Source organism: Alligator mississippiensis, chromosome 4, assembly GCF_030867095.1.
Source record: "Alligator mississippiensis isolate rAllMis1 chromosome 4, rAllMis1, whole genome shotgun sequence".
Taxonomy (NCBI): domain Eukaryota; kingdom Metazoa; phylum Chordata; order Crocodylia; family Alligatoridae; genus Alligator; species Alligator mississippiensis.
Window position 1 is genome coordinate 170,110,484 of NC_081827.1, and position 16,013 is coordinate 170,126,496.

The 16,013-nt window shown below is 55.4% G+C and overlaps 1 protein-coding gene across 1 annotated transcript in view; it reads right to left on the reverse strand.

Annotated features, from left to right (window-relative positions):
* Positions 1 to 234: 234 nt before the first annotated feature.
* The window catches only part of SMARCD2 (SWI/SNF related, matrix associated, actin dependent regulator of chromatin, subfamily d, member 2), a 28,843-nt gene continuing 13,064 nt past the window's right edge, over positions 235 to 16,013 (reverse strand). Inside the window, exons 2-13 of the mRNA XM_059727066.1 lie at positions 14,143 to 14,327; positions 9,251 to 9,293; positions 8,361 to 8,483; positions 8,066 to 8,185; positions 7,219 to 7,314; positions 6,443 to 6,544; positions 5,807 to 5,968; positions 5,255 to 5,352; positions 4,597 to 4,732; positions 3,929 to 4,051; positions 3,483 to 3,584; positions 235 to 1,833 (exon numbers count right to left, since the gene is read on the reverse strand). Of these exons, the coding sequence (XP_059583049.1) occupies positions 1,780 to 1,833; positions 3,483 to 3,584; positions 3,929 to 4,051; positions 4,597 to 4,732; positions 5,255 to 5,352; positions 5,807 to 5,968; positions 6,443 to 6,544; positions 7,219 to 7,314; positions 8,066 to 8,185; positions 8,361 to 8,483; positions 9,251 to 9,293; positions 14,143 to 14,327 (1,344 nt within the window). The 3' untranslated portion in view covers positions 235 to 1,779. The remainder of the gene's footprint in view (positions 1,834 to 3,482; positions 3,585 to 3,928; positions 4,052 to 4,596; positions 4,733 to 5,254; positions 5,353 to 5,806; positions 5,969 to 6,442; positions 6,545 to 7,218; positions 7,315 to 8,065; positions 8,186 to 8,360; positions 8,484 to 9,250; positions 9,294 to 14,142; positions 14,328 to 16,013) is intronic.

Below are 16,013 nucleotides of genomic sequence, written 5' to 3' on the forward strand. Positions count from 1 at the left end.
AGTGCTGGCTAAGTCTTAGCCAAAGGATGTTATGGCACCCTCAGGCCTGCACGGGAGTTGAAGGACTGACTCCTGTTGCGAGGCATCAGGGTTACAGATCAGAACAGCCTGCTGCTTACACTGGCTCTTCTGGCTGCAGGACTGTGCTAGGTTCTTACTTGAGGAAGTAGTTGTATTCCCCATCCAGGGCCAAGCTGCTGGTTACGGTCATGCAGGACACCAACAGACACCAACTGCTGCGAAGTGTTTTTATTAGAAAATATCCAAACAGACACATGGTTACACAGTAGCAAGAGCAGGCACCCCTGAGCCTTCCCTATGGTAAGCATGTAAACACCCCACCCTCTGCCTACCTCTACTCTGCAATGAAGGGCAGGGCTACACTGCTTGCACCCATCACACTAGCTACAGCACAGGAAACAGGGGGAGGCCATGCTCTTCAGCAAGGAGTCATAGTGCAAAGGCAGGAAGCCCTGGGGCCAAACATGCCCGTGGCTTTGGCTAGAGTCAGTAAGGCACTTGGGAAAGTCTGGCTCACACTGGCACCCCTTCCACGTGTCCCGATACCCTTGCCCAGTGAACTACCCCAGAGCCATGGCTCTGGCTTCCCAACATGCAGCCACAGGATAGATCATGCTTACTGCCATGGCCACTGTCATCAGTGTTTGATGGGTATAGACTGCTCCTGCCATGGCCACCTGTTCCAAAGGGCCCAGGAGCAGCACACACAGCTGAAACCAGCACTGCTTTTCTTTGCCATTGCTCAGACTCCTGAGGGCATAGCACCTCCCCCATGACATACCTCATATAGATCACAAAGACAGGTTGCGATAGGTAAAACAGCAAGAGGGGGAAATAATGCAACTGATTGTCAAAGACTCAGGCCAAAAGCTCAGTTACCTACAAAAAGGCATCTACAAGGGGCCTGAGCAAACCCTTCCCAAGAACAAAAGGGACCCCACTGCATAGATCTCCATTTGAGTGCAGTACTAGAGAGGAACTCTAATATATTAATCAAATACAAACCCGCTGTACAAAAGGCTTCCTTTTTATAAAACCTGTTCACAAAAATAGTGCAAAACCATGGGGGCCGGACAGGCCGGCCTTTTGGAATGGACAAAACTTTGGTTGAGAAATGACAGGCAGGCTCGTGCCTCCGCAGAACATGGGAGCAGCTGGGACAGGGACCCAGGGGAGGGCATTGCAGAAAGCAAACGGTGCCCTCTCCCAGCTAGTGCCAGAGCAGGCTGGGCTGCTGGCGGCAGTGTTGCACAGAGCAAGCTCTGTAGCCAGAGTGCTTGGAACTAGTCACTAGAGACCCACAGCCAGGACAGCTCGTACCCATCATTCAACAGCTTCGCCAGGGCTCTGACCCAAGCTGGGAGAGCTCCAAGCCTCCTTCTCTGGGGAAGGGAGTGAGCCTGCAATGTTGTTTCGACAGAAGACTGCACTGAACACTGGGGGGAGGAGCAAACAGCACACCGCAGAAAGTTAGCAATATCAATGCAAGAAAGGCTGAAATAAAGAATGGCTACAAGAAACAAGGCAGAGCCTGCCTGGGTCCCACAGGACCCAAACACACCCCTTTCTGCCTTTGGCTACAGCTTCCTGCCCAAGATGGGGCCCTGTAGTGCTGGAGAGCCTCTCGGGGTGCTAGTGGCTCAGCCCCCAGTCGCAGGCTTTGTGCAAGTGCTGTATTTGATTCCAGTAAGAAGTACCGTAAGGCTCAGGTGTCAGAAGAGAGGGGAAGAGGAGAGCCCCTGAGCCACAGCCAGCCCACTAGGTGAGACGAATCCCCAGCACTTGTTCCAGTTCCTGTCTACGCTGCTGCACCTGAAAGACAAGAGAGGGTAGCATGAGGTTGGTCAGGCTGGCTGGGGAAACACCTCCATGTGCCTGCCAAGTGCTAGAGGGGAATGTACTCTGCCCCTTTGGGACAGAGCAGCAACCTACAGGCTGGATTAGGCTCACGGATGCAGGGCTTACCCAAGCCCACAATCGACACCCTGAAAGGTTTGGGCAGACTCAGTGAAGACAACTGAGAAAAATTCCAGTTGCTGGGAAGGAGAAGGGGACAATCCCAGCCCTGCCAGAGATGCTAGATGGCCTCTGCCTGATGCCCAGAGCTGTTTCAGAGCCTTGCATTGTCCGCTCCATCCCTCTGGTCCTCACGACATGGGTTGAATATCTGTACCTGCAGCTGGGCCAAACCTGTGTGGCTGAAGTCAGTTCTACAGCCACCTAGTGAGTATAACGTAGATCACACTCCCTGCAGACAGGGAAGCTAAGAACAACCACAGAGATCCTAGAGCTGTCTACCCTTCCAGCCTGAGGGGCAGGCAGGGATGGAAGCCCACTCAGTTAGCTGTGCTTGGGGACAGGGTGGTGGTTTCGAGAAGAGGTGGGCTGCTCAGGAGGAACGCTCTTTTTTAGGAAGCAAGCCAAACTCCCAGACATAAGCCTGGCAGGGCCCTCCTGGATCACTGAGCCCCATCCCCTATGACTGCAGGCAACACACCATTATAATCCTGTCCAACAACAGATCAAGCTTCATCTTAAAAACCTAACAGGTTGGCCTGATCCCCATTTACTTCTGTTGGGAGGCTGTTCCAGATGGATGGACACCTCCCTCCTGCTTCCAACCTAAACAAGTCTCTCAGTCCCACTTGTCAACAGCTCCTCTCTGTCCCTAGAGTTCAACCCCCACAAATATGATAAAAGGATGATTGCATCCCTGCACCTCAGCCCTTACTTTTTTGTAAAGCTAAACAAACCCAGCTCTTTGAGCCTCTTCTCCTGAAACAGGCTCTCTGCTCCCCCACTCATCCTTGAGGCCCTTCTCTAAACCTGTTTCAGTTTCTATCCATCTTTCTAGAGCACAACCAGAACTTCCACAGTTCCAGGTGAGGTTTCAGAAGTGCACTCAGACCTCCCTATTCCTACTGGAAGTGCCCTCTCCACAGTCATTTCACATAGGAGCATACTGTTGAAACCTGAGCACCACCAACTTTGTGGCCAAGATTATAAAGAAGTCGGGTTCCAACATCAAACCTGAAGGAGCTACTCTGATCACCTCCCTTCAGCATCACCCATAGTCTCCTTAGCCAGTGCTTTCCCATCAGTGCACCAATACCCAGCTCACTGATTTCCCAAGCAGTACTACAAGTCCTGTCCTAGGTCCAGATCACTTTGATCCAACACATTTCTCCTGGTCTACAAAGGAGGTATTTTATCAGGGTTCAACACTGGGGTCCAACGCCCCCCCGGGCTGGCTCCATTCCAAAGCAGTCACCACCCAGGACTGTGCTGGCAGCAGGGAGTTCCTGGCTCCTAATCACCCTCACAGAGGAGGCTGCAGCAGGCAGAGTGGAAAGGAGCTGCACCCCCATGTTCTGGGACTCACCTGAGGGGCGGGAAAAAAGAAGGAATGAAGGGCCAGGCCCAGCCAGTTGGTCAGTGGCCAGCCCCACACGATTCCTCACCTTGGCAAAGATGTGCCGGCCCACAGCTTCCTGTGCCCAGGGCTGTTGGTAGAACTCTGCTCGTCTCTCCTCCTCCGGGTTCCCAATCACATCCGTAATGATCTATAGCACAGTGGGGAGGGGGAAGAAAGTGGGGAGCAGATTCCTAATTTCACAAATCCCAGCTGCCATCCCAAGCAAAAACCCTCTCCAATCCTGGCAGGGCAGCACCACCTGCAGGGATGCCCCCAAGGCAAGTCCTGCACCAGCCGCTGCTGGACTCGGCACTGTGCTGAGTTCAGGATCCACAGCGGCCACAAAGAGCTGCTCTGGGCCTGCCCCAGCCCTGCCAGCTGTTAACACTGCACCAGTCCCTTCTGGAGCTTGTGTGTCTAGGGCCCTGCCCCACAAGCCAGTGCAGCCCCCAGCTCTCCCTAGCCCACCTCTTGCCAGGGCCCCAAATTCACCTTGAGATCCCTCCTCTGGGATTTGATCCATTCCTGAATGAAGTCCTGCGGGTTGTTGCTGAAGCTCAGCATGAAATCTCGCTGCGTCTTCAGCTGGTTGATGGATTCGATGGTCTCGTGGATCTACCAAGAGTGGCCGAGTTAGATGGGGCTGGCTAGCAAGGACCTGAGGCAGGGCTGGTTCTGGTCAGGCAGAGAGTCAGGACCATCTTAGGGTGCCAAATCCAGTCCTCCTACAGCATAGGGGAGAGGATGTCCCAGGGGAAGGAGCCAGCCCTCTTCTAGCTGGGCTGGCCTCGGGTTTGCCAGCTGCCAGATGCCTGATACAGCTTAGCCTGCCAGCCTGAAACTAGACTGATGTTAGTGGGCACAACAGAGAGAAAGATGCACAGACCATGGGGCACCCCACTGGCTCCTTTTCCTTGAGGAGTACATTGACATCAGCCCCTATGAGTATCCCTGGCAGTCACTCCCTACACCCCAGGCTCAGAGGTACTGGAATACACAGTATCTTTGGGAAAGAGTTGGCATTTGACTGACAGCTCAGTCAGTGTGCCAGGATCCCAGCTACTAAGGCAGGGAGAGGGGACTGGCACTGTCTGCCCTAGCAGGATTTCATCTCCCCGATTGGCAGGGCAAGAGCTGGGCAGCGCAAAGACACCCCAAACCTTGGCATCCAAGGAGGCAATTTCCTGCTGGTTGGTGGTGGAGGCCAGGAAGTTGCTCATCTGGGCTTTCAGAGGGTCATCGACCTCAACATCTATGTCATAGCAGGCAGTCTTCTTCTGGTCATTCGGATCCACACTGGCGAGGGACAGACCAAGTCGTTGGGGGGATGCCTGGGGCAGCCAGCCATGGAGCTGGGCAGATGGTCACAGGCAGCCCCCAATCCTCACCTACCCCAGAGGGAAAACCAGCTTCCTCACATGAACCTCAGCCTTACTGATATCACAGCAAGATGCCCCAACTTGTTCCACATTCTGTGGGTAACCACTGTGGGCAACGTCAGCTCCCACTGCCCTTGGGACCCACACCCTTGAGGTGAGAAGCCCAATTTTCCTGAACTAGATTTCATAGGTCCCTGCCTCCAGGTCCAGAGCCATCCAACCCTGTCTACCCCTGCACCCTGGGTTTAGGGCCTGTCCAGCCACAGCGCATAGAAAAAGCACAGCCCAGGAACAAACTGCTTTCCGTCAGGCTCCTCAGGAAAGCATTTCTAGAGCTGGGGGTGGGAAGGGATGAAGGCCCCAAAGCTGAGCTCCCTGTTCCTGCTCCAGTGGCAGCCTCCCTGCCAGAGCCCAACGAGGATGCCCAGCTGTGCCGCACCTGATGGTGTGGTTGATGATGATGGGATCGGGATGTTGCAGCAGCCCTGCCAGCTTCATAGGGATCTCGGAGAATCGCATGCGGATGCAGTTGAAGATCTAGCCAGGAACAAACCAGAGCATTGGCAGCGTCTGGGGCAAGGGATCCTTTGAAAGCACCCAAAGGAGTAAGGCTCAGAGGCACTGCCTAGCGGCCAGTGGGATGGGCTTGTGGGGGATGGGAATGGCTGCCAATACAGGCCAAGGATTAGTGACCCATCTCTGGCTGGTAGAAATGCTGTCAGAACTGCTGCTGAGGAATGGGGCATGTGGAAGAGCTGCTGGTGTAAGAGGCAGCCAGCCCCTTGACAATCTTGGCCCCAGAGCCATGCTGCAGCACCAATGGGCATGTCTCAGAAAGGTCCTTCCCCATGTCCCACACCAGGCCCTGCAGGAAGCCAGGAAGGTGCCAGGCTTTCCCAGCACATCAGGGACCAAGGTATCCATACCAACAAAGACAGCAGCCCTGCCCAGCAGCATGGCAGCAGGAACAAACACGGGGGCAGGGGCTAACCTGGCGGAAGTAGCGGTTGCAGTTGATGTACTCCTTCTCATGACTGTCCTGCAACTTGTTGTGTTTGATGTAGAGCCACAGCGCCTGCATGATGTTGGCCCGGGTCTGGGTGTGCACGCCCAGCAGGCGAGCCAGGCGAGGGTCCAGTTTGTACTGCGGTGGCTGCAATGACAGTGTCCACATTAAAAATGCCTGTGGGGCCAGCACTCCCTTTCCTCACAGGGGCCTTGAATCTACTGGGACTTCTTCTGTGGGACCTGGTACATGTGCATCCCTGGGTAGACCACAGAGAAATCCTGCACAAACTAAGGAAAAGGAACTCTCTGCCTGCCCCACATGGCAGGTGTACTGTGCACCTTTGCTGGGGCCCCCTTCCCCTCCAGCTCCAAGACAAGTAGCCAGGAGATACTGAGGGCTGTCTATCTGCTGCTCTGAGCCCAGGAGAAAGCAATACCCAGCAGCACCGGGCCACTACCTGTTGCTGAAGGGAAAGGACTTTTCCCAGGATCATCCTCACTTGAGTCAGGCCAACAAAGCACTACCACCCCACTCCCCCTCACCCCCCTACAGTGCTGGGCAGGGGAGGAGAGAGCTGGGAGGCAGCACCCTGCACCCTTGACTCCCAAGGGGCCTTACCTGGTGGTCCAGCATAAGCAGCAGGGTGCATTTCACATTGACATCACCAGGGCGCTTGACCTGGAAGCCATCAGTCTCCTGGGTTGTGGGCATCCTGTGCCACTGCAGGAACCAACAAGACAAAGCTGGTTGTTGCCATGCCCACAAGAGGGCACTTCACCCCAGTTATTTACCCTTTGTGAGCCCCCTCAGCAGTTTGAAGCCTCACCCTGCACTACTGGGGGGAAGGGGTGGCTAAGAGTGCACTGGTGCCAAAATTGTTCCCCACCCCTCCCTCTGCTCCCTCTGTCAATCTTGGGAATAAAAGGCTTAAACAGAGGGGGCTCAGTCTGATAGACAGTGGCAGAGCTGCCATCCTTTGCTGCTGGGTCTCCCAGGTGGGTGGCAGGGGGGAGAAGAGCCATGCCATTGCCACCACCCTTGGCCACAGCCAAGAACCACCACAGAGAAACAACAAAGCCATCATGGAGCCTGGAGGGAGCACTGGCAAGTCATTGCAGTGAGGATCCAACATGGCCCACACACATATATGCCTCCTCCCATTCTCACGCTGAACTATCCCCAGCAAGACCTGCTAACGCACGATGAAAGCCAAGGACCAAGCACCTGCAGGGAAGATTCAGCTGAGCTTATATCCCAATCCACAGCTCCACTACTCTCCTGAGCCACCCACAGGGCCAGCCCCAGGGATCCCCAAGGTTGCAGAGACCCACTTCAGGAGGTACACAAGACAGCCAGCTGCCTCAGCCCCACCTGCACCTGCTGGGACACCTCACCTCCACCAGATGGTTGTCTGGTCCATAGAGTTCCTTGTCCAGCTCAATGACAAGGCTCTTGAAAAAGGAGGAAAACTTCCTCTTCTGCTTGCTTGGCTGAAAGACACAAGCCAGTGTGGGCCTCAACCACCCCCTTTCAAGCCACAGTGGCCCTGGGGGTGTAGTGCCAGGCAGGCAGGAGCACAGAAACCCCGTGACAGATCCTCCACCCACAGTGCAGGGGCATGACCTGCAGGTGGCGCTGAACCTGGCTGCTTGGGGGATTCTCGAGGGCTCAACTCAGCAGACCTGTTGGTGCTGTGGGGCTCCATAGTACAGACACATGCCAGACCTGGGCAGGCTCAAGGGACTCTCGGGGTACAGGGAGAGGCAGGGAGGAACTCAATAACACTGGAGGCCTCCTTGGGTTGTTGGCTAGGAAATGCTTTGATGGCATATGAGGGAGGGAGAATATACAGCCAGGCAAAGTGCCCCAGGTCCCACTTTGGGATAGTGCAGGAGCCTGCTAGCATTTGAGACCAGGAGCTGTTCAGTAATTCTACATAGCCTCTCAGCCCAGCACAGAGGGCTGTAGGAACAAGAGCATATGAGCCAACACAGAGTCCATGCAACACTAGCTTTGCTCCCTGGCTAGCAAAGGTAAACCATGGGCTGGGAGAGGGGTATGAGCTGGCCACCTGCGTGAGGTAGGGATGGGTAGTAGGTGGGCAGAAGTGGGACCAGCACAGCTCCCCCACATACTCAGCTGGAGAAAAGGAACTTGTCGCCATGGCCCCACTGGGCAGCACCAGACAGCATGGAGTACAAACACATGTGCATGCAAGGGCATCTCTGCCCACATCCTTACATCCTCCAGGAGTTTCCCTTCCACACGCAGTTCCCAGGAGGCTACACGCTCCCCGCCATCCCCCTCCTCCTTGGCCGGGCTGAAGGTGTTGGAGATGTAAATACGCAGCTTCCGCTTTTGCTGTGAAGGAGAGAGAGAGAGAGAGAAACACGGACACTCAGATCAAGCAGCGAGCTGGCAGTGCCCCAACCAGGCTTCCCTGCTCTTAAGTCCTGGATGCTGAGCACCTCTGCCCACCCAAGCCAACTGGGGCTGCCCAGGCAACAGCTTCCTTCCCAGGGATGATGCCTCATACCGTCAGGGGCTTTTTGATGGCCTCCTGGATTTCCATCCTTTTTCTGGCAATGGTTTGGTCCAGCTTGCGCTCAAAGGCAAGGAGGTCCATGTAGGCCTGAGATTCTGGGACAAGCTCCCGGATCTACCAGACAGAGAGAACCAGTTACAGAGCACCCCCAACCCACCAGGAGCATCCATCACACTAAGTCCTGCCCCATTTCTACTGTTTCCACGCACATCCCCCTAGTCACAAATGACTAAACTCTGCACCCTGAACTCACCAGATGGTCCCTGGAAAAGGGAAGCCCAGCTCACCCCACCTGGCAAAGTGTGGATCCTACAGCACTGCAAAGCTCTCCCTTGCAGAGAACACTGCTTTCATGTTCAAACCCAGCAGCTGAAGGACTGGCCCTTCATTCCTTCTCTTTCCCCTCTTCCCAGGTAAGTCCCAGAACGTGAGGGTGCAGCCCTTTCCCACTCTGTGCCTGCTGCAGCCTCCTCTGTGAAGGTGATTAGGAGCCAAGAACTCCCTGCTGCCAGCACAGTCCTGGATGGTGACTACTAAACAGCCAGCTCAAGGATAAGCAACCTCACCTCTAGGGCTGTGACATGGCACATCATGAAAGTCAAAGGCTCAGCACAGGAGCGCTGCTCCAGATGTCCCCTAGAATCCAAGGTACCATCACTTCTTCCCCCTCCATGCTGGAGAGGAGCCAGGGGGATCATCTGCCCCCACTAGCTACATAAGGGATCTTGTCTCCCCTCATCCCCAACATCACTGAGGGCTCTAGACCCCAGGGATCTTTCTACCCCTTTCTTAAAGCCCTGTCCACTGACATCAGTGCACCCTAGCCTGGGGCTGAAGCCCGCACTCTTTGCCTGCTTCATCATCAGAAAGGCAGCACTCACCCTCTGTGGTAAGACTTTGTCAGCCATCTTCCTCCTTTTCACCCTGCAAAAAAAACATAGGCTAGCAGGAGCTGGGTGACAGCCATGAGGACATGAGATAATGTGCATCCTGCTGCCCATCTGAAGAGTAAGGAACCTGCCTTACTGCCCAGGCTCAGATGCTGGTCCAGCCCGTGGAGCTGGGACCTGCCAGGCACCTTACAGGCCAACCGAACAAAGCAGCTTTCCCTAATTTGCTGGTCAGTAGGGCCTCATACGGACATCCAGTTTCTCCAGAGAGTTGCTGCTTTCCCAAGAGAAACCACAAGCGTACAGATATTCATGCTTTTTCTCCCACAGTAAAAATGGCCACTCCATGAGAAAAGTAACCTGGGAATAATCAGGGTTAAACTACTCCCAGGAGAGTTTCTCCTGGGGGGGCAGGGGGAGGGGGGGAATGTCTGTATATGCTGTATATCCAAATGGTAACCAGTCCTGGACCCCAGACACCAGGAGATGCTGTGCATTAGGTAGACAAGTCACCTACATGGGACTGTGGCCAGGAGGTCCTCACCCCCACTCTAGACACAAATAATAGACAAGAGCGTAGAACCCAGCTCAGAGTGTCTACCAGGAGGTCAGGCAGTATATCTTAGAAACCAGGACAGTGAGGATTCATAGGTTCTCTTCTGGGGTCATGCCAACTTCTCCTGTGACCTTGGGCAAGATGCTTCCTACCCTGTTGTGCCTCAGTTTCCCCACCTGATAATGTCCACCCTTGTGCTTTACCATTTCCAGCTGCAAGGACCCAATGGAAAACAGTTCTTGGAGCAGCGAATCCTGTTCTGGGACTGTTGTAGTTTAACAGCCCTGGCAGGGTAAATATCCCAACTCCCAGCTGTGATTCCAGGTATGGAGTCTGAGCCACAATGCCCCATCCCCAAACAAAACTGCTTGCTCAGAGATCTCTCAGGCCTGCCAGGGCAGGCAGCAGTCACAGCACAGGTGAGGCTAAGACAAGAACTCCAGGGTGACTGCAGGAGCTGCAGAACTGCCTGGATCAGCCTCATCTCCCAACTCACCTCATGCTCACGCTCACCTCATCTACACCAGGCCGCTGCATAGGAGGTCTGCAAAAGCAGATTCTCCCTGGCACTGGAGGCCTGTCACTCCTTTCTGTATGGTCACACCTGCATACATGGTGACTCCAGCTTGCAGTGTGTGGTGCAGGCACAAAACCACCCAAAGACCTAAGGGTCATGGCAACTCTTGAGAATGCTGGCAGCCTCCTTGCCTTCCCCAAGCCCTCCTGCAAATCCATCCCTGGCTGATAGCAAGGGAACAAATCAAACCAGCTCCATAGTTTAAAGGCTGTGCTGCTTTTGAGACAGAACAGCCAGAGAGGAGAAACCATCCCTTCTCTCCGAGGAGTGCCTTGTCCATGGCCCTCCCAGATACTCCCCCACATCACAGCACCTGGCATGTAGCCCATGAGAGACTTCAGACAGACTGGGTCTATCAGGGGGCAGAAGCAACAGAGAGCTGTCCTGGAGCAGAGATTGAGACTTTCACTACCCAAAGAGCTTTGTCTGTCCACACAAAGATCCCTCCTGAATGCACTGCAGGAGCACTGCGGAAGGACTCCAGCATCCTGTGTCGTCCTAGCAAAGCTGGAGGCTTCTGCTAAAGCAGTTGGCACTCAAGCACTGGCGACACATAGGGGGTGCACACAGGTGCATGTGCATCCCCTGAGCATGGTGATGCACCCCCTACGAAAAGGCACCGCCAACACTGTCAGCGGCACCCGTGGGCAGTCGTCACTTGCCCCCCTGCCCCCCACCACTGACAGTGTCTGCGGGCAGCCAGTGATGTCACCACCCCCCGCCACCACCAGCGGCATCTGTGGGCAGTCAGCGACCGCTGCTGGCTGCTGCCAACAGTGTCTGTGGGTGGTTGCCCACCCCTGGTCGGCGCTCACCGCCAGTGGCTTCTGTGGCAGCTCCACACTTACCGCTGCCGTGCTCCCACCGCTGCTGTGCCCCCCCAGTCGCTGGGGGCACATGTCGTTCATGCACTCAGGTGGCTGTTGTGGACACCCTGGTACCCCTAAAAGCTTCTAGCACTCATGCCCTGCCATCTCAAGATTGTGCCAACGGTCATTGAGGGCAGCTCACACAGGAACCTGGGAGGCCAAAGGTCTGAAACTGCTGCTCATGCAAGCCTAAATGTTTCTCTGGGAAAGGGGACAGGGTGCTAACCAATACTGACAGGTCTTTGGAGGGGGATTTTCTTCTGTGCCATTGAAAAGGCAGCTGGAACCCAGGCCAAGAGCATGTTGGCTTGTGACTGAAGGTGCAGGTTTGCCCAACAGCCCTCAGATGGCTGAGAAGGGAGCTATACCAGTCCAGCACAAGACCCAGTCATACCACAACTAAAGCTATGGATGGAGTGAAGCTGGAAACCCTGCAGGATCACATCTTGCTCCAGGGGAGGGATCCCTCACTCGGCACGGGCCAGCCGCCTCCCTCCCCTTCCCCAGTGATCAGAATTCCAGCTCTGCTCAGGAATGTCGCGCAGACTCACAGGCCCAGCGAGTCCCCTGAGCAAGCCTCTCCCCTCCCCCCAACCCCACAAAGCCTGGGGCCAAGAAGCAAGCTCTGTGGCAGCACACAGAGTGCAGGGAACTTCTGGCCTGCATTACCCCTGGGCTCTGCTAAGGGAATGCAAATCCAAGGGTGTGGCTCAACAGGGCCAGCTGTAGAGCTGGGGGCAATATACCTGCTAGCAGGCATCAAATTAACTGGGCTCCACTGTCCAGCCTCAGCAGGGAAAGGACCCAAGCATCCACTAGGCCCAGGAGATCCTGCCCTGGGAAAACAGCCCAGAGCAGTCAACAAACCCCAGTGCAAACAGAAACAGAGCAAAGGGATTAGCAGCACCATAAACAAGTTGGGAACTGCCGGCACAGCAGGCACAGCATGCCCCCACCCCCCCACCCGTTTGGTTTGCAGGGAAGACCAAACTGAGGGAGGAAGCCTCCGAGAGCCGCATACCACAGGATCCAGAGGGCTGTGTGCGTTTTCTTCTGGGGCTCCAGATGGGAAAAGGTCTCCCGGAAGACCCTGTACAAGGACAAGAGGGCCAGGGCATGCCAGACTTCCTCCTATTCCTGCAGGCCAAATATGCGAGCATGATCTGCAAACTGGTGACAGACGCAGAGGCCAAAACCGCTTGCCTTGTGAGGTACTTTGCGGGCCACGTCCTTAGACACTGGGGGGTATTCACCCTGACCAACCGTAGACCGTGGAGCATGAGAGCGCCGTGGTTCTACGAGACCCTGAACTAGTGCCACAGTGTGTACGGTCTGCAGAACGCAGGCGCGGCAAACATGAGAAACCACAGGAAGATCCAAGAGATGGTGAGACTAAGGGACATCACGTCACCCGTGGACCTGCTCCTGGCTGACGCACGGCAGGCCATGTGGGAGCGCATCCACCACAAGGAGCCGCACAAAGATCACAGGGACCTGAACTGGCTCATAGCCCACCGAGCTCTGCCAGTGAGGGCCCGGAGGCATAGAGAGGGGCAGTTGGGGAGACCCAGCTGCCTGTGGCCCAACTGCCACGGGGCCACTGAGACAATCGAGCATCTACTCTGGCTCTACGCCAAGGAGGTATGGAAAAAGGTAAAACAGCTCTGCAAAGCAGTGACCGGTGTCAGCTGGCTAACCAGTGAAGCAGCGCTGTACGGGCAACTTGCCAAACATCAGGGGAGCCTGTCGCCCTGTTTCAACCAGTTTGCGTTCTGCGTCAGGAGTGCCCCACAGAAGGCCAGGAACCTCCTGCTGTACAGACAAACGGACATAGAGGTAGTGGGCTGCGTGAAAATGGCGCTGAGTGAGCTCCGGATCTACTACCAGAAATCGGTAGTAGAGGACAGAGAAGACGCAGCAAACGTCACCTGGCACAGGGACATCTGGCACAGGATCATACAACCCCCACCCACCCAGAGAAGAAGAGGAACAGACAAGCGGATCAGAGGACAGTGACAGCAGCGGCGGGTCCTCCAGCGGAAGCTGGAGCGACAACGACAGAGAGGGCGTTTGAACTGATTGTGTGACCCTGGAAGCGGGACAAGGGTGGAAAGGAAGGAAGGGCTAGTCTGAGGGACCGGCATGGACTTAGTTTGTTTTGTGTGTGTTGCACGCATTTGTGGATACTGTAATGGGTTTGGGTGGCCAGCGGGCCTTTGTGCGGGTACGGATTTCTGTAATGGGAAAGGTTTAATCCTTTTGTGGTGTAATGGGTAGAGTGTTGATATATATAACTTTATATTGAGAGACATATATTTTTACAACAACAACAAAATATCAGGGGCACGGAGATACAGCCCATCTCCAAATCCACGTTCACATCTGCCAAGGACAAGCAGCCATGTACGCCACTCAAAGGGAGAGAGAGAGAGAGGCCCCTAGCCAGTCCTGAATCAAGGACTAGAAACCCCCGGCACCACTGAACATCCTTCCCTTGCGCTGATTAACTGGAAACGGAACAGAGAGCAGGAGAGCCGAGATCTAATCAATCCCTGCTCAGGCCACCTCCCCCCAGCGCTATCTTGAGAGACTCCAACATACTGCACGTTGGCCACTCAGCCATGGAAATCAGCTCCTCTGCCCAGGCACCAGCCACCTCCTTTGAACATGGGTAAAAGGGAGGCAGCAGAAAGCCCAGTGACTTGCCCAGGATCATAAGGAGACCATAATAGGGCTGGGAGCAGGATGCAGGAGCCCAACCCTACTCTAGTACACTAAGCCTGGCTGTGACAGGGTCTCTCTCCACTTGTCTGATCCCAGGGGAGGAGCTGCCTTCACTCACGCCATGCCCTACCCAGAAGGGTAATGATCACATCCTTACCCTCGCCTCTGGCTCGCCAGTGGTGGCTGTGACTGTGGCGCAAGCAGGCGTTTCCGGAAGGGGTCCATCATCGACTGCGGCAGGCCTGGTCTCATGGGACTGGCTGCTCCATACGGCGGTCCTGAAGGCGGCCCCACCTGCAGCCCTGTCATCGGCATCCGGGCGCCTGGCGGCATCCCAGAGCGCTGGTGGGAGAGAGAGACAGAACAAGGCGTGACCTCAGGAAAGCCGGGGCCTGAGCTCTAGCAAGCACCTTAAAAAGGCCCCTGAGCAATGCAGCCCGGGAGATGAAGTGCACACCTGCTTCGGTGACACAGAGCACTGGCCGGGCAACCTGCGTCTGAGAAGCTCTCCTGGCAGGGGAGGAGGAGCCCTGATCCAACAGGCCTGGGGAGCAAGTACCAGTGGTAACAGGGAACCTAAATAATAGCCTCCCTCTGTTACTGCCATTCACAGGGTAACTACGGGCTTGCCCACACGAGGAAGTATACAGTCTAGCATGGGCACTGTGCAGACATGCACCCTCTCCCCCAGGCTGGGCACAGAGCATCCTGACTTGCCGAGTTGCAAGGGGGCAAGGAGAGGGCGCCCAGGGAACGGTCACTCAGTGAGCTGCAGCACAGGGTGGGGACATGGAGCGCCAGCAGCAGCACCGTTGGGTGCAGGGCAGGGAGGGGCCCACTGGCAGAGCAGCAAGGGTAGGGCCAGTGCACCAACTGGCAGCCTGGGTTACTGCAGAACAGACGAGCAGGGAAACAACAGAAAAATGCAGAAGTGCAAACCGCAGGCAGCCTCCGCCCCCCACACTAACGGACTTGAACAGCCTGCTGCCTGCTGCCTGTGCTCGGGGAATCCCCTTCAGAGAGTCCAGGCAGGTTTCACTTCCCTCTCGGGGGAGAGGGAGACACTGGGACAGAGCACAGAGCTCCCACCACTTGGGCTCTCGCTGCTACAGCTCTTGGCGAGAGGGACCCATAGGAATAACTGTGCTGTAGGAAGCAATTCTCTGCCACATGGATCCTACAGCGCTGGGACTAGGCAAAGACCCACAATGAACTAGGCCACTGTTGGCTCCATGCTGGCACAGTGCCCCAACAGCACAGCACCCAAGTGCTGGTTTGATCCTCAGGTTTCAGCCTGACGTAGGGCAGGCGTGCAGGCATCAGAAATCCACTTCCCATTTAAATCAGCTTTTTATTGATATCACTTGTACAAATAAGGTGTGGGTAGCTCAGAAAAGGGCCCATAACCATTAGGGAGAGGCTGAGACTGAGAAAATCCAGTGTCCCCAATGGCACTACTGACCCACACGACTGCTGGGAGAGGAGGGAATCTCACTGAGACACAAAGGTCCCATCTAGCAAAGGAGGTTTTCTACATTAGATGAGTCCTGACAATGCATCTGGAGAGGAGTTTGACCCTGTGACCTCTGGTCTCCAGGGACTGAAGTCCATGACTGCAAGCCTAACCCCTTCCCCCCACCTTGCTTTCCAAAACAGCCACATGGGCCATATATTTTGCGGCATGCCCTTCACCTGGAAGTCCAGGGATTGTCCTTGCTGGCCATTAAGGGGGAAAATGAAGCCTTCCATGCTGATTCCCACAGTCTCTGCAGACAGCAGGGCTGCACTGAATAGAAAGCTGCAAGTCAGTTTCTCATTTCCTAGGCTGCACACTGCCCTTTGCCATCTGACATATTGCCAGCGCAGTCCCTGGCTGGGGAGGCCTTCTGCAGTCCTTAGTTTGCTCCAGCATTGGCTTAGTTGCCTGCTTTGTGGGATCAAAAAAGGGCTTCTCAGTGCCAAGAAGCTAGAGTGGCTGGGAAAGTCACCGAGCCAGCAGGGCAACATTTCATTGCTGCCGGCACTTGC